At 44.5% G+C, this 24618-nt stretch overlaps 1 protein-coding gene across 1 annotated transcript in view; it reads right to left on the bottom strand.

Annotated features, from left to right (window-relative positions):
* Positions 1 to 10782, bottom strand: part of IZUMO3 (IZUMO family member 3) — a 135423-nt gene extending 124641 nt beyond the window's left edge. The window contains exon 1 of the mRNA XM_063435568.1: positions 10710 to 10782. Within this exon, the coding sequence (XP_063291638.1) occupies positions 10710 to 10782 (73 nt within the window). The remainder of the gene's footprint in view (positions 1 to 10709) is intronic.
* Between the last annotated feature and the right edge of the window lie 13836 nt (positions 10783 to 24618).

Raw genomic sequence — 24618 nt, 5'->3', positions numbered from 1 at the left:
AACAGTTCTGCTTAACCCTCAATACGTACCCTCGTCTCATTATTGAAGGGTGCCTGCTTCCAGCTTAATCACTAGCTCTTTTAAGAGCTCTGCTTCTCCCTCTCTACAAGGATCCAGTGGATGGGATATCGGAAACACTCTGCAGCACAAGCCTCTCACCGGGAAAGGGACGTCTCCAACGGCATACACCGCTCTACAACCTGGGTGGCCGTTACATCGTGTATGTCTGATTCGGGTACTGCTCAGTAGGCTTCAGCTGCTCTGCCTGAGAATTTGCTGCTCAGGATGGCTGCCCAATTTTCTTTATCCAAGTCTTACAGAGCACACTGTCTTTCGAAATCCTGTAGGTAGGCATCGATATCTATCTCCCCATTTGTAAACATGTTAAATGTAGCATAGTTCACCTTCTTTCACTGTCCTCCATTAATGGATGCTGGCAGTGATGCTGTGTCTTGTTGCTGTATGCCAGCTCTGTCTGCCTTGCCGTCTGTGCTACTGCGGCTTGCTCCATGATCTGTACGATCAGCTCCTGTGGGGGGTTTGATCCCAGTATACTTAACTGCCATCTCACTGCCTCCTCCTCACTGCCTCCTCCCTGCTTACTGTCGTTGCATTACTGGCTTGGTCGCCCTTCATCAGTTTGGCTATGAATGCTGATTTATTTTTATTACTTGCCGACCGACCCCGAGCTTCCAGTAGGTCTTTCAGCGTTGTTCGCTTGAGGGTTTGGTACTGCTGGGCCATTCACTGCTGTTCCTTGTTTGGGAGGTCCATTCTGGAGTTAGATCCCACCGCTTGCCACCAATTGTAACAAAGCCCTTGTGCTTCGTATAGTACGTTAATTCGCACTCTCCCGAACACCTAGAGGGTTAAGTGATCATAGCCTGTTCGCATAGTATGCCAATTCGTACCCTCCTGAAATCCAAGCAGGCCGTGGAAAAAATCAACCACTTCGTCATTCGCATACCCAAATATCAGTCGAGATTTGATGAATGGTACAACTGGAATGCTTCATTATGGCCAGATGGCCTACTTTTATACACAGCAAAAAAATAGGTAAAACGCCCAGGCGTCTCTGTGTCTGGGAGATAATTGAGTGTACTTTGCTTAAACTAATTATCCTTTAGGCACTAGAGGTACAAAGTATAAAAACACCCCAAAATATATACAATATTAAAAGGGACCCCTACAAGTCCTATATCCCAGGATAGTCTGAATCTGAGCGCCCAAGTTGTCCAAATAGCACTCAGATCCCACAAATACAGCCGAATCACCACTGGGGTAAAATTTTGACCGATCACACACGTGGCGTCTGCCCAAAATAGTTCCATGAGAAAAGTGATAGCAGTCGGTCACTTTCAGGAGTCCCAAAACAAGCAAAATACAGAACGGATACCCTGGCTCATAGGTAGCGATTGTTCCTCTTGTTCGTGTGTACCTTTTCACTGAATATCGCTCTCCTGGCTTGTCGGGAATAGAAGCAGGTGTTGGTACAAAGTTACCGGTGTTCGCGGGTTAGAGTGTCCGACTTAGAGTTCCAGATACTCGACAACCAAGTACCCCTGCCTGCTTTCGTAAATGTCACATCATGCCATGTTCTGCGGAGATGTCTGGCTTTGGCTTCTGGTATCCAGTACTCTTTTTACAATCCTTGCTTAGTTTTTCTTGATTTTTCTGGTTTTCTATTCTATGTCTGGTTTTCTTTATGCTGGGCTTTCTGGGCTCATTCTTATATTCCGTCCCTGGATTTCCCAGTCTCTTTGTTTCATTTAAATGTTTGTTTTATGTTGCCACACCCGTTTGTTTTCTATCATTCCTTTTGTTTCAGCCTGGACCTGCAGACAGCTGCTCAAGGCTTCTGCCCTTTCTTGCAGGTAAGTGCTATATATATCTTTTTTGGTTGTTTTAGCGAACATTAGGCACTGTAGGACCTGCCGAATATGGGTTACATTGGCGTTGTGGCAGGCTTATGCAATGAGTGATCATATAATGTAAGTAAATCTCCATACTTTTCATATATAGTGCTAAGTTATGTCTCCTCTTGTTTTGCCTATTATATCTTGTCTTGTTTTATTTTGTAATCCCAGTCCATGTACAGTCCTGTCCTGTCCTGCCCCTGTTTAGTTAATGTCCCCTTATGTATTGTGTACATGTTCTGGGTTTAGTTTCCTATCCTTCTCTGGTTCTGGGTTCTATTAGTTCTGTCTTGTTTTCATGTTTGGTGCCTATCTCTAGTCTTGCCTTGTTTCTGTACTGGATACATGTCCACTGCAGAGCCCCCCTATTCAGTTCCTGGGAGGTCTGCATATCAAGCTCCTAGTTTCTGGGATCTGCTAAGCTGTATCAGGGACCTGGTATGTGGCCGCACAAACGCTGGTGCTCAACACCAGAGGGCGTGTGGTTACCCTGCACCAGGCCCTGATGATCCACTTCCACGCTGAAGACTCCCAACTCATCATCAGGCACTCAGGGATCCCGGTTTCCGTACCGCAACCTGTGACAGATGGCCGTAGGCACTTGGAGTTCATGGAGTGGACTTTGCAGCTTTCCTGTTCTGTCTGTGTCGTGTCATGCCTGGTTCTTCTGCATGCAAGAGATCCTGTATCTGGACCAGTCTGCTGGAGATGGCTTCCTTATTTTTGTCGTGGAGGAGGTCGATCTGCTAAGCTGTACGGTGGTCGCTTCGGGTGTTCTCTTGTGATGCTTGGTTCCTGGTTTCTGTTTCAGTTCCCTTTAGCACTTGTTGTGTTCAGTTGTGATTTTTCGTACTTGACCTTGGCTTTGTATCTGACTCTGTTTATCTCTGTATCCCTGTTTTGTCCTATTTGCCGGCTTACTGATTACTGTATACCAGACCTTGGCTAGTTCTTGTTTTCGCTGTCTCTTTGTATCCTTGACCTCGGATCGTTCCTGACTCTGTATTTCTCTCCCCTACGTCAAGTCCGGCCATTCTAAGGTCCGGTAAGACGTATCTCTGCTCTATATTGTCAATTGTTGGACTAAATCTTGCGAGTTGGGGTAAACTACCGTGACAGTGAGACAAGATGGCCGCTGTTTTGCATCACACGTGTTGTTCTGTTATACGAATGGCGGCCGCCCAGGGAGAGCACTTAACTTTGTGGCTATTTTAAAGTTAATTGAGCCAGAGGGTGGTCAGTGTACGGTAGCTCACACTACCGAATGCAGGGAGGCAAGGGAAATTACAGGGTTTGTCACATTTCACATACCCTCCTCCCTCCCAGACCCTCCATGTGTCCCATTTCTCCCTCTCTCTGGCTTGCCCTTCATGTGACTGAATCCTCCCTCTCTCCCCCTCCCCTCCATGTGTCCCATTCCTCCCTCTCTCCCCCTCGCATCCATGTGTCCCATTCCTCCCTCTCTCCGTCCCTTCCATGTGTCCCATACCGTCTCTCTCTCCTCTCCATGTGTCCCATACCCACCCTCCCTCTCTCCTCTCCCTGTGTCCCATTCCTCCCTCTCTCCCCCTTCCCATCCATGTGTTCCATACCTCCCTCTCTTCCCCTCCCCTCCCTGTGTCCCATACTCTCCATCTCCCCCCCTCCCTGTGTCCCATACTCTCCATCTCCCCCCTCCCCTCCTTGTGTCCCATACTCTCCATCTCCCCCCCTCTTCTCCCCGTGTCTCATTCCTACCTCTGTCCCCTCCCTGTGTCCCATACCCTCCCTCTTCCCCCACCCCTGTACCTAGCTCGCCACAGTTCCCGGTCTGACAGGAAGAGCACAGTGAGCCAAATTCCCTCCTCTGTCTGACATGAGCAAGGCATTGTGCGGTACAATCACAGGCTTCTCACAGAGGGGGGAGGGGATCTTCGATTTGAAAATATAAAATGATATAAGCAGTAGATGGAGATGAGTGCAGGGTGTGTAACTAGCCCACAGCACAGAAGTGCAGATTTCTCCGTATTTGCAGTGTTTCAAGCAGGAATGCTACACATACAGACCACTACCACCATGACCAAAAGTGGTCACCAAAGTCACCAAAGTGGTCATTGTGGTTGAAATAACCCTTTAACTTGCTATATCTTTACACTTTTTTTTTTTCTTACCCGCTGTGGCGGAACAGCTGCCTGTTCTTGAAACTCCCTTCTCTCTTATGTGTTTTCCATATAGGTTAGTTTATTGTGACCGTTCCCTGTTTGGGAGCGCTCCCGCAAAAGGGAATTCATTCATCTCCCAAATGGGGACCACCCTAATACCTCATTTAGAATGTTAGGTTAGAATGTTCACAACTCGCAAAGTGTCAAAACCACAAACCGCAAGGGGAACAATTAAAGGACCACTCTAGGCACCCAGACCACTTCAGCTTAATGGCTGGGGTGGAAATGGGTCTCTTCAGCTGGGGTGGAAATGGGTCTCTTCATGCTGTAAATTGTTCCTGAACAGCTGAAGGAAGGGAATTAGCAGACGTAACCAGTCGGGTTACCCTAGGTCCGCTACACTTGCTACAAATTTTTTCAAACCAGAGCAGATTTTAGAAATCCTGAAATAGATTTTCTTTTTTTTTTTTTTCCTTTTTTTTTGAGATTTTTATTTTGAATGGCACACAGTGGGGTGGTGAGGAGAAAAGAAAATATATACATTTTGCACCCAGATCAGAACATGATTTAGCCCACTGCCAAAGTTCAAACCATGAAGCGATTCAGTAGATAGAGGAATGCAAAACTCCCATTGTTAAAGGACCACTCTAGGCACCCAGACCACTGCAGCTTAATGAAGTGGTCTGGGTGCCAGGTCCAGCTAGGGTTAACCCATTTTTTTTATAAACATAGCAGTTTCAGAGAAACTGCTATGTTTATTAATGGGTTAAGCCTTCCCCCAAATCCTCTAGTGGCTGTCTCATTGACAGCCGCTAGAGGCGCTTGTGTGATTCTCACTGTGAAAATCACAGTGAGAGCACGCAAGCGTCCATAGGAAAGCATTGTAAATGCTTTCCTATGCGACCGGCTGAATGCGCGCGCAGCTCTTGCCGCGCGTGCGCATTCAGCCGACGGGGCGGAACGGAGGAGGACCGGAGGCAGAGATCTCCCCGCCCAGCGCTGGAAAAAGGTAAGATTTACCCCTTTTCCCCTTTCCAGAGCCGGGCGGGAGGGGGACCCTGAGGGTGGGGGCACCCTCAGGGCACTATAGTGCCAGGAAAACAAGTATGTTTTCCTGGCACTAGAGTGGTCCTTTAACGGTGTTATGTACTAAAGTGAGAGCTCAAAGTAAATTAAAGAGAACTTCAAATGTAAGATCAAAACAGCTGAACATATGCAATATATATATCATGTACTGTAACTAAAGTAGCTGTGCCTAAATGTTTAAGAAACAGGACAAAAACTATATTAACTTGTGTGAACTTTGAAGTTGCTGTTTGGTGAATGTGTGAGAGTACTGGATCTTGTGTGTTGTATGCTTTATATACATATACACATAAATTAGCTCTTACCTATCATCCTGAAATAAGTTTTCGTTTTTAAATGTTCTTGGTAAATATTGTAAATGATTGCAGACTCACTTTCCAATAATTCATTCCTGTTGGGTAAATCTTGGGGCAATATTTTATCCATATAAAGTTTGACATTCTTTCTAAATACTGGATCACAATTGAACATCCCCAAAGTATAAGAAATAAAATAAAATAAAACTGCAAAAAAATAAAGCATGAGTGCTTTGCAGTATGCACATCTTACGACTGACCGACAGATGATTGTGACATCATTTCTATATCACAATGCTGTGGAATCTTTTATATTTGAAGCTATTCTGCTAAGTGAGGTTTCACCTTACAAGAAAATGGAAGAACAAACTGTTCCATAAAAGGAAATAAAACAGTTTGAACATCCATTTGTATTGTGAGAACATTAACACAAATTTAAAAAATATGTTTCTGTGTATGTGAAAGGTAATTAAAGAGGAACTGCCTAGAATTTACATAATTAAATACTAAGAATTAATTTATTCTAAAGATTTAGCAAATTACAACATAATCTAGTTAAAATAAGGCAAAATCAGGGCAAGTATTGCAAATGATAAGGAGAAATAGAAAATAAGCAGGGTTACCTTAAAGGCACCTTAAAGGTACACAACAGGGTCAAGAACACAAAGTGCTGAAACTACCATTTAGGTGGAGGTGGCTTGCCCCCCCCCCCTTGTCCCTTGTAAAAGGTAAGAAAACTTAACTTATTTCAGTGCTGTGCTGGCCCCACCCCTGATCCCCCTCTTTCGCTGATATCATCACAATTGATGATCTCAGCCAATGTCATGCTTTCCAATAGAAAAAGCATTGAATTGGCTGAGATCATCAAGGAGGCGGGTCCAACACAGAGTATTCAAAATAGTGCATTATGAGATGTTTGGTCTAGCCACTTTAACAGAAATGCAGGGCCCATATAGCGGTTATACTTTTATTTGTGCTTTCATGGGACTTTTTATATTCCTGATGTGAGTTAATGCAATAAAAGCTTTAGTATTTTGATTTAACAAAGTCTCACTAATATAACAGTGCCCCCATGTACCATTTTTTTTTAGTAAGTCATAGGGCCAAATATATTGCCGGGGGGAATATTGGAGCCGGCCGCTATGAAGAGCATGGTGGCGGCCAGCCGCCTGGAGACGGCTAGACGCACGTGATTGTAAGACGTGGTGGCCCCATAAGTACCCAACAGGGTATTTGAACCTGGGTACTTTGCTGTCCTGGGCCTTTGCTGCTCCTAGACCTTGGTCTTATTCTAGTCCTGTTCATCCTGGGTTATCTGCAGCACTGGGGGCTAGACTTTGTCTATGGCTGTGCTTCACCTGAGATTGATCAGTCATCAGCAGGGTATAAAAAACAAAGCCTCACCCTGGGAACTTTAGGAAGTCTTTGATCCTGTTGTTGTGTTCAGTTCCTGTCTCTTGAACTTTTACTCCAAATTGACCCTTCTGTCTTCTTTTATCCTGACCACTGGCATCCATTCGGCTACACTTTGTTAATCCTGACCTCTGGCATCCATTGAATTTGGCTACACTTCGTTAATCCTGACCCGGGCATCCTTTGACTTCGGCTATCCCTTAACTATCCTGCGATTTGTGTCCTTGTCGGTACTGCATTGGAATCACCTTTACCAGATTCACAGTCCAGGTGGCTTCTTATTTGGTCACTTTGAACTGTGTCTGTGTGAGGAACTGACTCTGCTGGGTTTCGAACCCTGGTTTACATGCTGCTAAACCTCTTCCTTACCAGTACTCCAGCCTGCCTTTTGCAAATGTACCTGAGATCTGGGAACCTTGACTCTACAGCATTTGGTATCAGTGACAAGTCTCTTCAGCTGTGTCTGGTCATGTGTCTGGTTCTTGGCCTATAAAAGCCACTTCCTGTCTCTGTACCTTTGCCAGATTATTGTGGTTCCTGTACTCTCTAATCAAGCTTGTTCCTGTTTCTCCTACCTGTTGCTGATTTTGGACCGTTTTGACTTTGCTGCTTCTCCTTCCCACTGACCTCGGCTTGCGATGATAACTACGATTATCATCTCTCTGTTCCAGTCTCCCATCTCTGCTTAAGACCAGAAGGTCACTCAAGGCTCAGGGGCTCAACCACCTGGGTAACGAGTGGCTACCTCTGGCAGAAAACATTGCTGATCTGGCTACTGGACTCCAAAACGTTGTAACATCAATATCATTACAGTCTGTCTGCAAGGGTGAGCAAACATATCTGCACTACAGGTAAGAACCCTGACCGCCAGGAGCCGGACTATGACTAAATATGTTTTTAGTGTGTTACTTGCCAAGACTTCATAATTGTGCAACACAGAACTTAACTATCATATATCAAAACCACAATTCTATTAATCAAATTCTTAAATAATTGTAGATTATAGTAGCTTTAGTGTAACTATAATCTTAATTTTATTAATGAAAGGAGGTGAATATTTGCTTAAAGGAACACTATAGTCAGCTAAATTACTTTAGCTAAATAAAGCAGTTTTAGTGTATAGATCAGGGGTAGGCAACCTATGGCACTAGTGCCATGCACTGCACTCAAGGTGCCTTTGCACGGCACTCAAGGCTGCAAGAGCCAAAGAGGCTCTGGCCTGTCAGGAGTCCCAATGAATATGGCACACCTGAACCCAGACACTATCCGGGACTTTACCCCACGGAACCCCGCCAGGGCCTCCCCAGGCGGATCCCCCACTTGAGGTACCTCCGACAAGCCACCCAACAGGGACTTTTCCTCACTTTCCATTCCACCATTCACGAAGACAGACCGTCTCATACAGTCAGAGACTAAACACTCAGTAGAACTACCAACATCATTTAATGGTTTTTACAATGTTTTTTCTAAAGTTTCTCTCTACTGGTTCCTTTTATTATTTTCTTTAATGTTTCGTTTCTTTTGTGCTCTCTGTAATGCCCACACATGGAGACCCAACAATGCTGCCACTGTATAACCCGCAGCGCCTAGTGACTAACACACCTAGAATGGGTAAACCACCATGAACACACCAAGAATATCCATACAGGGTTGCAGCAGCCCACCTAGCAGCGCCATCACTTAACCCGCATTACACTATGACACCCCTACCCCTCCCCCCCCCCGTCAACACACTGCGGACCACTAAGAGAACGAATCCCTCGAATAAAGGCAAGGGGGATGGGCAGACACATAGAGAGCAACATTGTGCACATTTCACCCTCATTAAGGGCATTAATGTTACCTACATAGGTCTTCTCCTCGATAGAGTTAACCCTACATTATAAAACTGTGCTATGATATGAAAGCCATATAAGTTTTCAATGTTGACATGTTGAATATGTGCCGTTGTGGCCAAGAATGCATCACTGTTACTTTATTGCACACAAAAATAAAGAATTAAAAAAAAAAAAGGAGTCCCAATGAAACTTCAGACATCTGCTAATACGAAAAGGTGGTGAAGGGCAATCCTCCATTTATGCATTGCAGCACTTAGAGCAAGTGATCTCAGATCACTTCCTCCCAGCACTTGTGAATGGGAATCCACACAGGAGTAGAGCAGCCCACAGCTTCCTGTTGCAGCTTCTGTCCTTGAGCTGTACCTGGCCAGCCTGGTCCCCACTAAAACCCAGGGAAGCCTCAGAGCTGCAAAATAACCCTCCCCTCATACAAACACACACACACAGTCCGCACAAACACGACACCACCAACAATCCACATACATGCACACAACCCCACATGCAGCCTCTCACATGCAATACCCCAAACAGCCCCACACATACACACACTATCAAATACGCAATGTGTAATATCCATCCACACACAATTCCACAAGCAGCCCCCATACACAGCCCAAATTCATAGGTATTATACATGATACACTATTAATGGACATATACAATATAATATCTCAAATACGCACAAATACAACGATACAAAGCAAATACAGTATAACATGCACACCTCAATTTAAAGAAATAGGACCGACACGCTATGGGACATTACAATCATATTTCGGCACAGTGCTGCTAAAAGGTTGCCTACCCCTGGTATAGATCATTCCCCTGCAATTTCACTGCTCAATTCACTGTCATTTAGGAGTTAAATCACTTTGTTTCTGTTTATGCAGCCCTAGTCACACCTCCCCTGGCTATGATTGACAGAGCCTGCATGAAAAAAAAAAACTGGTTTCACTTTCAAACAGATGTAATTTACCTTAAATAATTGGATCTCAATCTCTAAATTGAACTTTAATCACATACAGGAGGCTATTGCAGGGTATAGCACGCTATTAACATAGCAGGGGATAAGAAAATCTTAATTAAACAGAACGTGCAATAAAGAAAGCCTAAATAGGGCTCTCTTTACAGGAAGTGTTTATGGAAGGCTGTGCAAGTCACATGCAGGGAGGTGTGACTAGGGTTCATAAACAAAGGGATTTAACTCCTAAATGGCAGAGGATTGAGCAGTGAGGTTGCAGGGGCATGTTTTATACACCAAAACTGCTTCATTAAGCTAAAGTTGTTCAGGTGACTATAGTGTCCCTTTAAGTCTCTCTTTACTAGTACTCCACAGCAGCACATTAACATAGAGATAAAAACACCAGAGACAAAAAAATCAGGAATCTATAAAAGGCTTCTCCCAACTAACTATTTCCTCTTTCACACTGCGACAAATAAAGTACATGAACAATACACCACAAATACAATAACAGGAGAAACAAACATAACATACCGATGAATGCCATCCGAAATTGAAACCGTGGAACCAGTGGGTGAAGCCTTGACCTTTATCCTGTAGAGTAGCCGGATCTAAGAACTGTAGCCAAACCATTAAACTGAAATGAGATAAAATGAGAGAAACAGAGTCGAAAACACTGATTAGCGAATGAAATGTACTGAGAAAACATGAATCCCCATCGTAAATACTGACAGTATAATATCCCAGATAGTGAAAAAACCTGAATCCCCATCATAAAATACAGACGGTACCATATCCCAGATAAACCCCAACTCCCCCAGATAACCAAACTAGCCCAGGAGACCAGGTGAATAAACAACAAGTCAGTCAAACCAACAAACAACAAGGGGAGGGAGAAACTGGGAGGGAAATATTCACCTCCGGTCATTAATAAAATTAAGATTATAGTTACTAAAGCTAGTATAATCTACAATTTTATAGCATGACAGGAGGCTTCATATTTGCTGTTTTAACGCTCGGACAGCAAAGACCAAAGAAACACGATCCGCCGTACCAACCTAAACTCTGCGAAGATAGCTCCTCATAACCGGCAGGAAAGCGTACGATGTCTTGGAGAAAAACGCCCGCCATGTTGGTACCTGCGGTCGCCGTGTTACGGACTGAAGTGAACCGAAAAAACCTATACGACCCACCAATGCCAACCACAACCAAGCGGTACACGAAGGGCGAGAAAAAGGGAAGAACCATTTAAACAAACTGTGACGTTGAACACCGCCTAAAGGTGGCAGCGCTAGCAAAGTAAGAATATGACCCTCGGGTCCGACTAAGGCTGATAGACAACTAAGGTCCAAACCGCCAAACCCATCTGAAAGAAAAACGGAAATAAATCCAGGATAAGTGAATGGGCAAGACCCGACAGAACCCACCATAGGAGCATGACAAAAATGTGTGTACCCCCTGGGGAGATGAATACCCATCCTCAGGAATTGTAAAGGGAATTCTAAGCAGAGCGAGGCCCGTCGACAACAGTCGTACATGCTACCTAATCTAATTAATATGGCAGTCCCCGGTAATAAAGTGACCGAACAATACCTGAACCCTGTAAAAGCAGTAGCAAAATTAGGAGATCCGTACCAGACCCAACTAATTCAGAGTCGCCATGCAGACCAAAGTCTCACAATCCCCGAGATCAAATGAGCAAGGGTCCAGGGAATCCAGGAACTAGGTTCGACTCTCCCGAAGCAGAGATCATAATTTCAAAGTACTAGCAGACCGAGGCACCTGTAGAAAGGTCCTGAGACCAAACAAACGGAGGAGACTCGTCCGCGTCTCCGTGTCGAACACTTCTGGAGGGAAGCGTCGATCGCTGAGCAAACGGGTCCGTCATCCAGCCGAACTGGTCAGGGCCTGATGGGTCCTCCTCTGTAGACTAAAGCCTTGACACTGGGTCCTCCCAGAGAAACTATTCTATACGTACGAGAACTAGGGCAGAGGAGAGCGTAGGAGGCACCCCCTTGCGTCCAATCCGCCCTCCAGGACTCTATTCCTTGAGATGTAGAGGAGGTCGATATTTCCCTGGCTTAAAACAAAATCCAGGGACTCAAACAAGGGAAAACGCAGGGAGCGTCTGACCTTTCAGTCTGGGAGGTACCTCGCAGGGGGTCCGGCAAGCCTGTCCAGGTAGACCGTACAGCAAGATGTCCTATATCGATGAAGAGTCGCATCCGGGTCCCAAAGCGTGGAAAATGAGAGAGAGAGAGGGGCTCAGATCCCTTTATCCCAAGCACCTCCAGCGGTCCAAATTGCGTTTAGGATAGGGGTCCCGTCTGGGATGTCATCCGAAAGTAGAGGCAAGTGTGAAATTCCGGGTCAAGGGTCCAATCCCCTATAAAAGGTACGGGTTGGAGCTGAGATAAGCCTCCTTCAAGTATTTCCATGGGGAAAAAAAGGACACATTCTATACTTTCTCGTATGTTCCGCTAGCACAACTCACACGTGTAGCGGAAAACAATCAGCTTGCCAGTGCAGACTTAATAGTATAGGCACTGCAGTGGGCCGCACTCATGATCTCCTGAATACTAGACAGGTGCTTAACCAGCAAAACCGCAGTGCCCCATCGGGGTCTAAGTCTGGGTTTGGGAGCCCGGCTGGGAATACCGCTCGAATTATCCTGCGGGCTTCTCAAGCCATCGGTCTACGGTCCCAAAATTGCACCGATGGTGCTTGGTGATCGGGCAGAGACCATTCCAAAGAAACCAGGTGAGCAATGGATCGAGGGTCAAACAGGGGTTCGTTTAAGGCGATCCACAAGACGACCTCTTCTTCCACGGTCATCGGGGCCCCTGTAGTGGACTTTGTTCTACATCTCATGGTGCCACTAGGGGCCATCATCATAATCCAAACCCCCATTGTCCTCTCCCTCCGAGGGGAACCGGTCCGCCCGCCATTCAGCTAGGGCGGCCATGGTGGTGGTGGGGAGGGGGTTACAGGGACCTTCACCCCTGCGCCACATAGGCAGTGTCGTCTGGCCATCAAGGCCGATCGTATCAGGGCTAGACACTTCTCCGGAGTCTAATCTTTCCGGGCGTCTGGTTCCAGGCCTTCACCCTACCCTTAGTGCTTATGTGCCCTTGCCTGCTCTCCACTCGGAGAGTCTGACTCCTTCAAGTAGTCTGCCTTTTTAAGAAGGTGGTCACTGCCGCGTCCGGTGGTCATCGCCTCCCCTGCGCCATATAGGCAGGGCCGTCTGGCCGATTGCAGAGGGGCTAGCCGCTCCTCTGCGTCTTATCTTTCCGGGAGCTTGGTTCAGGGCATTCACCCTTCCAGTAACGCTCATGCGCACTTACCTGCTCTCCTCAAGGAGAGTCTGACTCATTCAAGTCACTGGTTCAGGGCCTTCACCCTTCCAGTAGCGCTTATGTGCCCTTGCCTGCTCTCCTCTAGGAGAGTCTGACTCAGTCAAGTCGCCTGCTGTTTTAAAGGTGGGCCCTCTAGCGTTACGCTCCTGATAAGCTTAAGGGAGGACCCTGCATGAAGCCTAATTCCACGAGGCGGTCACTGCCTTAGTAGTCATTGTCTGCGCTGTTAACCCGGATAAGGGTTCTCCTGTGCAGCGATCCCAGGCAAAACGACCTCAAGGAGTATAGAGGACAAGTGTCAACGGCAGGGAGATATGGGACAGCACCCCATATAGTGACCGAGGCAAGTTGGGCAGCGCATGCAATGCACAAGCGTGAGTATGTGGCAGTAGGCTTGGCATGCAGACGTTCTGGCACAGACAGCACAGGCCAGATCAATGGGGCACAGACAAAGCAGGCCAATCAGTAAGGCACGGACAAAGCCGGCCAAGTCCTGGGGCACAGACAAGTCAGGACCTTCAGAGATGTACAGGTGAGGAACTGCGCATTCCATTCTTCCGATAAAATGTACCTTTCGCTCTTCAGATAATATATGTACATAACCCTACAGATTAATAGCACATAACACACTTCTGTGTAAATGTAATTAACACTCTTCTATTTAACTGTACGTAACCTTCTTCTGTTTAACTGTACATAACACTCTTCTGTGCAGCCGTACATAACATCCTTCTGTGTAAACATACAATACGTTCTTCTGTGTAACCGTACCTAACGCTCTTCTGTGTAACTGTACATAACATTCTTCTGTGTAACTGTACATAACACTCTTCCGTGTAACTGTACGTACATTCTTCTGTGTATTTGTACATAACGCTCTTCTGTGTAACTGTACATAACATTCTTCTGTGTAACTGTACATAGTATATTACTGTGCAACTGTACATAGCCTTCTACTGTGTGACTGTGCCTAGCATTCTATTGTGTAACTGTAGATAACGCACCTCAGTTAAATAGTGCCTGACACTCCGTAAATAGTGAACTTGCATATTGAGTACACCTGTAGTCAGGGAACTCACCAACTGAGTTACCTCACAAGAGGTGCTCCATTGGTCAATATGATAAAACAGAGAGCTGCAAGCAATCATCTGAACAAACAAAAAGGGGGGGGGGATGAGTATAAGTGGTAGCACTGCCAGTTGTGCCTGTAACCCTTGAGGGGTTGTGCACAGCTCTATATAGCATGCCTGTGATCTATATCATCCACTATGGTCCCCAGTAGCCTAACCTGCCAGCCACATGGGGCACAAAGCCAGGACAGCCTGAGGGTGCAAGTCATAGCCGAGTCCCAGTCAAAGCTACAGCACATATGCCATCGACGGAACTAATGCAGTAAGTCTGGTAACTGTCCGGCCCCGCCCCCACCCAACCACGTGGTCGCGGGAAAGTGGATGCTCGGGGCCGCCTCACTGCATATGAAGGTAACCCCCGCCACCCACACCGCGGGAGCAGTTATACCGCGAGCGGAAGCGTGGGTCAGGTGGGGGGTGGAAGCAAAGAATCTCGCTCGGCGGACGGAGCCGGCGGGCAGGATCCAACACATGGGACTGCCGGAGTCTTACTCCGGTGGTCGGCAACGGAAAGCGGTCGGAGGACCGCTTTCCGGCGGCCGCAAAACGGACGAAAAGTGAAGGGGGCAAAGCCACCCGGAAAAGGTAGAGGGAGGGAGGGAGGGAGGGAAAAAAAGAGAACCCCCCAAACCCGAGAAAAAAACGATCCCCAGAGAGGGGGGCCCAAAACAGGAAAATGCAGAAAAAGTCATAAGAGAAAATACATCCCTACAGCAAAAAAGTAGGGACAGTAAAATACAATCTAAATAAATAAACCATAACGGCAGTAGGAAGGTAAACATATTCTAAACAAATAAATCCCTGCAGCCATAAAAAGGTAGATGCAGAAAAACAGAGTCAATCAATCAAGCAATCACTAAAGCACCAAGCAGGTAGGTGTAGAAAATACAGATTAGCTAAATAAATCAATCACTAGAGCACTAAGAAGGTAGATGCAGAAAATACAGTGTAGCTAAATAACTCAATCCCTACAGCACTAAGTAGGTAGATGCAAAGATACCCTCCAAACAAATAAATCAATACAGTAATAAATATATAAATACAGTAAAATATGCACAACCACCCATATATAACAGGAGACAGTGGTACTCTGACCTGTACTGACTACGGAGCAGGAAAGAAAGAGGAAATAGTTAGTTGGGAGAAGCCTTTTATAGATTCCTGATTTTTTTTTTTTTTTTTTTTTTTTTTGTAACTATGGTTTTTATTGACGAAAATGCAGATGTGTATAAGCATGCAAAGTTGGTGAGGAGACATGCAGGTCTCACGCGTAATGTTATATATCAATGCATTTAACTTGACATCATAATCCTATGGGCTCGCAGGCCTCGTTTTCAGTAGGTCGTGTTTCAATACATTTGCCAGCTTCCTCTCTTCTCCTTATCCGTTCCGTTGCAATTCCCCTTATCTGATTTGTGTACCTGTGCTCAGGGCTTTGTGCACCTTCTGTCTGGGTAAGTAGGATTATCTGGTTATAACCTGGGAGACTCAATATTTAACCCTGGGTTCTTGTATTTAGCAGAGTTTTCCCCATGTGTTTTTTGTGTCTCGGGATCCTGTCTTATGGTATGCTCCCCCTTTCTTTTTCTTTCCTTCCTCTTTCCCTTTTTCCTCCTTTTCCCCCACCCTTCTCTCCCTCCCCTCTCCCCTTTCCCCTCTTTTCTGTCTCTTTCCCCTTCCCTTTTTCCTTTTTTATTTATCTCTTTTTCTCTTTTTTTTTTATTTTGGTGGGGTACGTGGGGATTAGTCATAACAACCTAGATGTCAGTATTGTGCGTTCCTTTTATGCGTTTATATTTTCGATATATGTTCGCTAGGCTTCTCCTATGTCCTGCGGTCTCCCTCCCAACGTTTCTGCCATCCAATATTATGTGTTTGTTATTGCTTCCATCTTGTTCGCAACTAATTCTGTGGGTCGTCATTGTTCGGTTAGGTTGTAGTGGTCGCGTGTGTGGCCTTTTCTGGTTGTTGTGTGTTTGCCTATGTGGGTTCCTTGCTCGTGAAGATAGTTGGAACCTTTTTGTTCGTTCGATCTAGTGTTGGTGTGGTAGACTCCTGGTTTTATTTCCTGTGTCGATCAGTGTGTGTCAGTGGGTATCTGTACCTTCAGTTATACATGTGGTGTTGGCGTATCGTGGGTCCATGTCAGTTGTGGTGTCCCAAGTTTCCCCTGTTGTGTTATTGCTTTGTGTCTTCCTTTGTCTGTGGCGGCTCTCCACAATTCTGTGTGAATTCCCCTGTTGTGTACCATTTAACCAAACGTGTTACCTCCATAGCTCCAGCGATATCGTGAATTTCGCTCGTCTCCAGCTTCACAGCGGTATCAAGGGTGTCGTCTTGCTCTGGATCGTGTTTGTGTGTCGTCTCTGGTTGGTTCGGTAGGGGGGGGTCCCCCGTCTCCGCTCTTCTGAGTGAACACTGTGTGTCCGCTTGCGTCTCGTCTCCTACACTATATATAATAGCCACGGTCTCCAGATTTCCGTGTGCCGTTCTCCTCTTCCCAGTAGGTCTGCTATCTTGGCTTCTGCAGTGCGTATTTCTTCCACTTTGCGCTTCCATTGTTCTGTTGTGGGTGGATCTTCTTTCTTCCAATGCAGTGGGATCAAGGATTTCGCTGCATTCAGCAGGTGCCTCATGATCGCTTTTTTTTTTTTTTTTTTTTTTTTATAGGTAGAAAGGGGTTGCTCCGTGTGATGTAAGAGGGCTGCTTCCATTGTTAAGTGTGGGGGGTCGTCTAGTATTTCTTGTATTTCATGTTCTATGCTTCTCCAGTATGGCAGAATTTTCGTGCAGTCCCACCAGATGTGCCATATGGAGCCAGAGCCTTCGTTGCATCTCCAGCAAGTCTTCGGGATAGTCTGGATGTATCGGCTGAGTAAGGATGGTGTGCGATACCAATGCGCTAGCAGCTTGTAGTTTACCTCCTGGAAGCGGGAGCTCGAGGAGATCTTGTGTTGCAGTATCAAGATTGGTCGTCCGTGAAGGATTTGGCCGTACATTCTTCCCATTGGCGCTTGTATAGGTTGTTTTTTGCTCTATGTCCTGTGATTAGGGTTTGGTATATCGCCGAAACTCTCCCGTCTGCCTCCGGTGCTTGCGAGCACAACGTCTCATACCACATAAGGTCTCTGTGGATTTTAGCCCTATGTGGCAGGTTATGGTAGTAGTGTTTCAACTGGGTGTAATGGAACTGGTGTAGGAGCGTGGCCGGTCTTCCTTCTGTTATTTCTCGTAGCGGTTTCACTCCCGTATTATTAAGCACAACGTGTATGGGTATGTATCCATTCTGGTTGTCTATCGGCCAGGCGGACGGCGCGAGTCCATCGCCCAGGTGTGGGTTATGGGTTATGGGGTGTTTTTATCTCTATGTTAATGTGCTGCTGTGGAGTTCTAGTAAAGAGAGACTTAAGCAAATATGAAGTCTCCTGTCATGCTATAAAATTAAAACCTGTGTCTTATTGTTTCCCTGCTCACTTAAGTATCTATCACTCTTTCATTTTACTTCCCTTCCTATTCTGGTTTCTTTTGTGAAAGCATTACATTATAATTGTTTGTAATAATCTCAGTTACTTCGTTCAAATTTACTATTTTGCTATGGATGCTTCTCCAGGGAGAAAAAAATATATATATTACTTTATTACTTTCCCTTTACCTCTCTCTTCCCTTCCTCCCCCCTTCCCCTTCTTTCTCTTCTTTACTACTTCTTCTCTTTTTGGAATCTTTCTATCCAGAGTTATCTTCCCTTATATTTTGGTTTTGAGTTTCTTCTCCTCTATCTCAGGTAGGGATTATACCACCTACACTACCACAGTGAGCAGCATTCTCTGCTCACTCTCATGTGAGTACTATACCTTTTAAAATATTTATCTTTATAGACGCATACAAGCACTATTTGTTTCTGTTTTTCTCTCTCCTGTACTACTAACCTTCACCCATATCTTACCAGTGGGGGATCAACGCCACTGAAAGCGAGCACTACCATTAAGAAAACCTCTGTCTCTCCACCACAGTTTTACACGATCGGTACTTTTACTTTTATTTGCATTTTTCTGCGTGATCCGGACATCGAACTACCTCGGATTTCATAAAGCCCACAATACTTTTTTCATCCCTACAATCAAACTTGGACTACTTTTACTTCATATATTTTATCAGGACTTTATTTTATTTCTTTCATTCCATGTAAGTACACATTGTTTAAATTTCTGGCACAACCTAATATTTTTGTTTTTACATTTTGTACTTATTGCTGTGTTTTGAGGGAACACCACATTTTAGGTTGCTGCCTTTTCTCTAGATAATATACCTATTCTATTCTGTAGTTAGATTGCTTTCAGCATTATATAGCACTACATATTGTATTGGAGAGGGGATGAGAGGGAAGGTATATTGACTTTTTTCCTTTGTTTCAGCTGTTATTCTGCTGCCAGCACTCTCGCCGTTCTCCTGGCTTCTGATTAGGGCGGCTCGGCACTTATCAAAGGTTGCTGCTACTTTACTTTTTTAGGCTGGGTTGATTTCTTAATTTCTCCGAGGACTGTTTTGCACGCGGCAAACTCGGTTTGCTACAGAGCGTTCGCCCTCCGAACCTTGCCTCTCATATGTGTGGATGTCCTCTGGAATAATAATAATAATAATAATGCATGTACATACACTCACATGACACTTGGGCAATATAGCTTAGAGTCAGGGAATCCCCATGATATTCTATATGTGGTAAATATTGTTATTTTAATGTTTTTGACATTGTCTATACACATAAGGTTGGTTGAAAAGTGTAGAGATTCACACTGGAGTGTTTTTTAACATCGAGCATGATGACGTAAAAAGTAAAAGACCACAAACTTGGAAGTCGTGGGCCTAAAGGGAGGTGGGGGAAACCAATTAACCCGAACATAAAAAGGCAAATGACGGTAGGGAAAAAACAGCTCTTGAGAGAGTTCTGAAAGGACGAAATGCAAAGAGCGAACTAACAAAACTAACAAACATTTTAGGCCAACTAGCTCAAAGGGAATTTGCCGAACGGACATTCTGTTGAATATAATGGGGGAAAGACTGAGCATACAGCTACTCTGGATACCAATTACTATCACTGTGTTTGATCTTGGTGATTAGAAATAGAAGGACCTTTTCGGATTCGAGTGTGCATTCTACTAAAGATAAGTGGCCCTCTAGTGGGCAATGCAAATATAGCACTATTCAGTTTTTACATATTCTGTTTGGTTATATTAAATACTACAATATGAGCTCTTCTTTCTTTGTGTTCTTTACCATTATATGATATATATATATATATATATATATATATATATATATATGTTAATATATATATTCCAATAATACTTGGATCAGAAATTCTAAAGCCTTTTTAAGGTAACATTTGTGTAACATTATTTTTGCACTAAGTTGCATGTTTACACTGTGCACTTTATTTGCACCAAAAACATTTTTCTCTGCTTTTCACAAAAAAGGAATTGAACCAGTACTGCTAACTCTAGTCTATAGTATTTTCATGGGTAGCTCCACTCCTATGAACAATCCTGCCTCATCAGATTATCCCCTTTTACTGCTTTATCATACACTCACGTTTTGTTTGTATTCCTCATGTTGCTCTTCCTCCTGTTTTTCAATCTCTTCCCCTACAATGCAATCTTGCTTGAGGAGGGTCCAAAAAACCCTCTTGTTTCTTTTAACATTTGCAATAATTGGTCTTATTTACTTTTATAACCAAACATTAATATTGTGAGCACTGAGGAACGTGTTGGTGCTATATAAATATCAACAATAATAAGCTGTGTGTTGTATGTGCCACAGAACATCATTCGCTATTATGGTAAATGGCATAGTAATACTGAAGATAAGTCACTGGGTGACAGCAAAGCCTTGCAAATTTCACCAGCAGTTGCATATAGCAAAAGTGATTGCAAGAAATTAAATAGGTAGGCATTGATCTGAGGAGTAAACATTATATTACTTATTATTTCCTTTAGATATCTAGCCTTCTTCTATTCCCCACTACAAACCAGGACATTGTTCTGATCATCTCTAACTCACTCACAATACTGGTACTCGCTGAGACTTGGCTGTCCCTCTCTGATATCGCTACTCGCACTTCTTTATGTTTCAGTGGACTACAATTCTCCCACACTCGACTGTAAAGGAGGCAGTGTAGGCATCCTTCTCTCCCCTCAATGCACCTTTCAACCTATCCTCCCTGCCCCTGCCCTTTCCTTTACTTGCTTTGAAGTTCACACTGTCCACCTTTTTAAGCCCACTCCTTTAACCCCTTAAGGACCAAACTTCTGGAATAAAAGGGAATCATGACGTGTCAGACACGTCATGTGTCCTTAACCCCTTAAGGACCAAACTTCTGGAATAAAATGGAATCATGACGTGTCACACACGTCATGTGTCCTTAAGGGGTTAAGGGGTTAAGAATTGCCATCATCTATTGCTCCCCTGGTCATCCTAGGCTATTCCTGGCTTCCCCAAATCCTCTCATTTAGCCCTCCTTCCCTTATACTTGAGGATTTCAATATCCCAATCAATAACCTCAACTGCCCTGATGCCTCCCATCTGCTCTCTGTAACCTCCTCCTTTGGCCTCACACAGTTGTCTACTTCAGCAACTCATAGAGCAGTAAACACTCAACCTCATCTTCACCAATCTCTGTACCACCTCCAATCTCTCCACTGTTCCATTTCCTTTGCCTGACCACCATCTGCTAACATTGTACATCAGCATACCCCGTACCCAAATTTCACCACCCTCAACCCTCCAATCTCGCAGAAACCTCAACTGCCTTGATCTCCAGCATTTCTCCTCCAAACTCTCCTTTTACTATTTCAAATCTAACTTGCCCTAACTCTGCAACCTCACTCTACAACTTAACTCTCTCCTCTCAACTCAACATTATGGCACCTCCTACAATTAAATGCAGCAAGCGCCCTTAATTACAACCCTGGCACACCACCTGACCCTTTAGTTCCAAAAATGTTCTGGAACTGCTGAACGCTGCTGGAGAAAGTCTCACTTTGCATCTGACTTCCTCCACTATAAATTTATGTTGCGCTCCTACAGCCTGGCTCTTTCCGCTGCAAAAGTTACTTTAACACCCTCATAAGTACACTGTCACATCAACCAAAACACCTATTTCACACTTTTGATGCTCTTTTGCGCCCTTTTACTCCCCTCACCTTCTACCCCCTTGTTCGCCACAAACTTTGCATCTCACTTCACTGAGAAGATCTCTACAATCAGAGAAGAGATCACTAATTTCTCTCCTTCCCCTACCAATACATCACCCAACCCCACTTCCTCCACCATTCTACACTCATTCACACCTGCTACAGCAGAAGAGGTTTCTGCTCTGCTCCGGTCCTCCCGCCCCACCATCTGTTCCCTCAATCCTATTCCTTCATATCTCATCCGCACTTTGTCTCCCTCTCTTGCTCTTCCTCTCGCTAAATTTTTTAATCTCTCCCTTTCCTCTGGCACATTTCCCTCACCCTTCAAACATGCAATTGTAACCCCAATTCTGAAAAAGCTTACCCTTGACCCCAACTCCCCATCCAACTACCGTCCTATCTCGCTACTGCCATTTGCCTCCAAGATCCTCGAGAGTTGTGAACACCAGACTGACTGACTTTCTCTAATCCAACTCTCTGCGTGACCCCCTTCAGTCTGGATTTTGCGCTGGTCATTCTGTTGAAACAGCTGTGACCAAAGTATGCAACGATTTAATTGCTGCTAAATCTCGCGGCAATTACTCTACCCTAATTCTCCTTGATCTTTCTGCTGCCTTTGACACTGTTGATCATCAACATCTTCTTCGCATTCTCCGTAATTTTGGTCCATGGGATACTGCTCTCTCCTGGTGCTCCTCCTACCTCTCCCAGCGCTCTTTCAGTGTTTCTTTCTTTGACTCTGCCTCTTCCCCCCCTCCCCCAAACCACTCTCTGTCGGCATCCCCCAAGGTTCTGTCCTTGGTCCCCTACTATTCTTTATCTATACTGCCTCCCTTGTTAAACTCATCAGTTCCTTTGGCTTCCGTTATCATGTCTATGCAGATGACACGCAAATCTACCTGTCCTCTCCTGATCTCTCTCCGCCCATCTTGACTCATGTCTCTGACTGCCTCTCTTTGATTTCAAAATGGATGGCTGCTCACTTCCTTAAACACAACCTATCCAAAACAGAACGTCTGGTCTTTCCTCCCTCAAGTGTTACTACTCCCGTGTCTGTCTGTCTCCAAGTCAATGGAGCTACCATCACTTCTACCTCGCAGGCTCGCTGCCTGGGTGTTCTTTTTGACTCCAACCTCTCCTTCACCCCTCATGTCCAATCAATCATCAAATCCTGTCGCTTCCATCTCAAAAACATAGGGTGCATCCGCCCCTATTTAACCCCAGATGTGGCTACGGCACTGGTCCATGCTCTTGTTCTCTTTCGCTTTGACTACTGCAATACCCTTCTCAGTGGTCTTGCATGTTCCCAGATTGCACTGCTGCACTCTATAATTAATGTGGCAAGGCTCATTTTCCTGTCCGCTCATGCCTCCCTGCTCTGTCAGTCCCTGCATTGGCTTCCAGTTAGATATAGGGCTCACTTTAAAATTCTGGTGCTTGCTTACATAAGTCCCTACATAATGCTGCTCCAACCTACATATCCTCCCTAATACACAAGTATGTCCCGTCGAGACCACTACCCTCTGCTAAAGACCTACATATATCATCTGTCCGTACTCCCACCTCTAATGCTCGCCTCCAAGATTTCTCAAGGGCTGCACCTTCTGTGGAACTCTCTTCCCTTCTCCGTAAGATTTTCACCCAGTCTCCACTCATTCAAAAAATCATTGAAAACTCACTTCTTCAAGAAAGCATATCAATTAAACTGTTAGCAGGTTTGTATCCTCCACCCCCCATGACTCCTCTCCTGCAACTGTCAAAAATTACCTACTAAGCCCTCAGTGCATACTTTTCTAACAACCTACTTTTACCCTTTGTGTCACTATACTCCATCTAGAATGTAAGCTCGTTGAGCAGGGCCCTCCACCTCTCTGTTTCTGTATGTCCAGTTGTCTGGTTACATTTACATGTCTGTTAGTCCACCCATTGTACACCGCTACGGAATCTGATGGCGCTATATAAATAATAATGCACTAACTGCCTGTCCCTATAGTGCCTTTAAGGACACATAACTAGCTCAATACCAGCTATGCTAAACAGTCCTTGGATGGACTGAAACAACTCTCTAGTACTCTCTAGTATCCCTAGTAACCCTGATTGAGGGTGAAAATAATACACTCAGCTACAATGTAAGGTATAGCCAAATCGATTTAAAACAATCAACTATTTTCATGATAAATACGTCCCAATTCAAAATGGTAACAGCAAAACAAAGCACTGCAGTACTGATGAAGTGCAACATGCAAGCAAGAAAAATGAAGGCTTCCTTTCTAACTACAATTAATGAACAATTAAAAACACACAAATGGGTCAGCGCTAAATAACCAAACAGTGGAGAAAAGGCAGCAACCCTAAAAGGGGATCACAAGGAAAAGGGCTGCGCCCCAGAAAGTCGCAGTAACAAGAGGCAATTGAAATAACAAGTATTAAAACAAGATATAAAATGTATAGTCCCAACAAAAGGTTCTCACATACAAAGATGCCTCTAACTTAGAGGTAAGTACTTGGGGATGTGGTAGTTCAAATTTCTTGGGTATCCATATGTAAAAGGAAATTTAAAAAAAAAAACAGGGAAAGCTGATATGCAATGTCAGAACTCAATAACTGGATATAGTCATAATATACACTCACATGTAAAAGTGCTATAGCCTGCTCTAGCGTATGTTGTGTACAGTGTTACAATCTCCACTTATAGGATATAATAAAGGGGGAGGACCACAGCGGTAGAGGTGCTCAGGAGAAAGTTAAAAAAAAAGCAGCAAATAATGCTCTCAATAAGATAATAAAACAAAAAAATTTAATTTGTAGAAATTATACTCACAAGGATAGAGCAGGCTTACTGCTCTATGGTGACAGCGTTGGTGGCATGATCCCCACCTGGGATTTCTTGAGAGTAGAAATTCTAAAATGCCAGGAAGTATGAAATGTAAAAAAAAAGTAGTAAATAAAAAGGTAATGGCACAATACACTAGTGCAGTATATAATTTATCCATGTAATTATAGTTTATTTTTGTTGAGCCACCTATCCACCCCACCTTATATTTTTTATTTTACTAATAAGTGCGGCCAGCCCTGTCGCGATGACGGCGATTTACAAGAGTTTTGACGACATCATATACATATACCGAGCACTACAGTCCCCAAAAGGCTTAGCAGCCAGGAAAGTATGACACACGTCACGTGTTCCGGCTTTAGAAGCAGTTATTACCTTAAATAATCCCATTTTTAATTTTCATATATTTCAACTCTCCATCAAAGGATCTATAAATATATATGCTTATTTCCTATATC

Source organism: Pelobates fuscus, chromosome 11 (genome assembly GCF_036172605.1).
Source record: "Pelobates fuscus isolate aPelFus1 chromosome 11, aPelFus1.pri, whole genome shotgun sequence".
NCBI classification, from domain to species: domain Eukaryota; kingdom Metazoa; phylum Chordata; class Amphibia; order Anura; family Pelobatidae; genus Pelobates; species Pelobates fuscus.
Note: the sequence above shows the minus strand (reverse complement) of the source record. Positions and strands in the feature narration are given on the sequence as shown.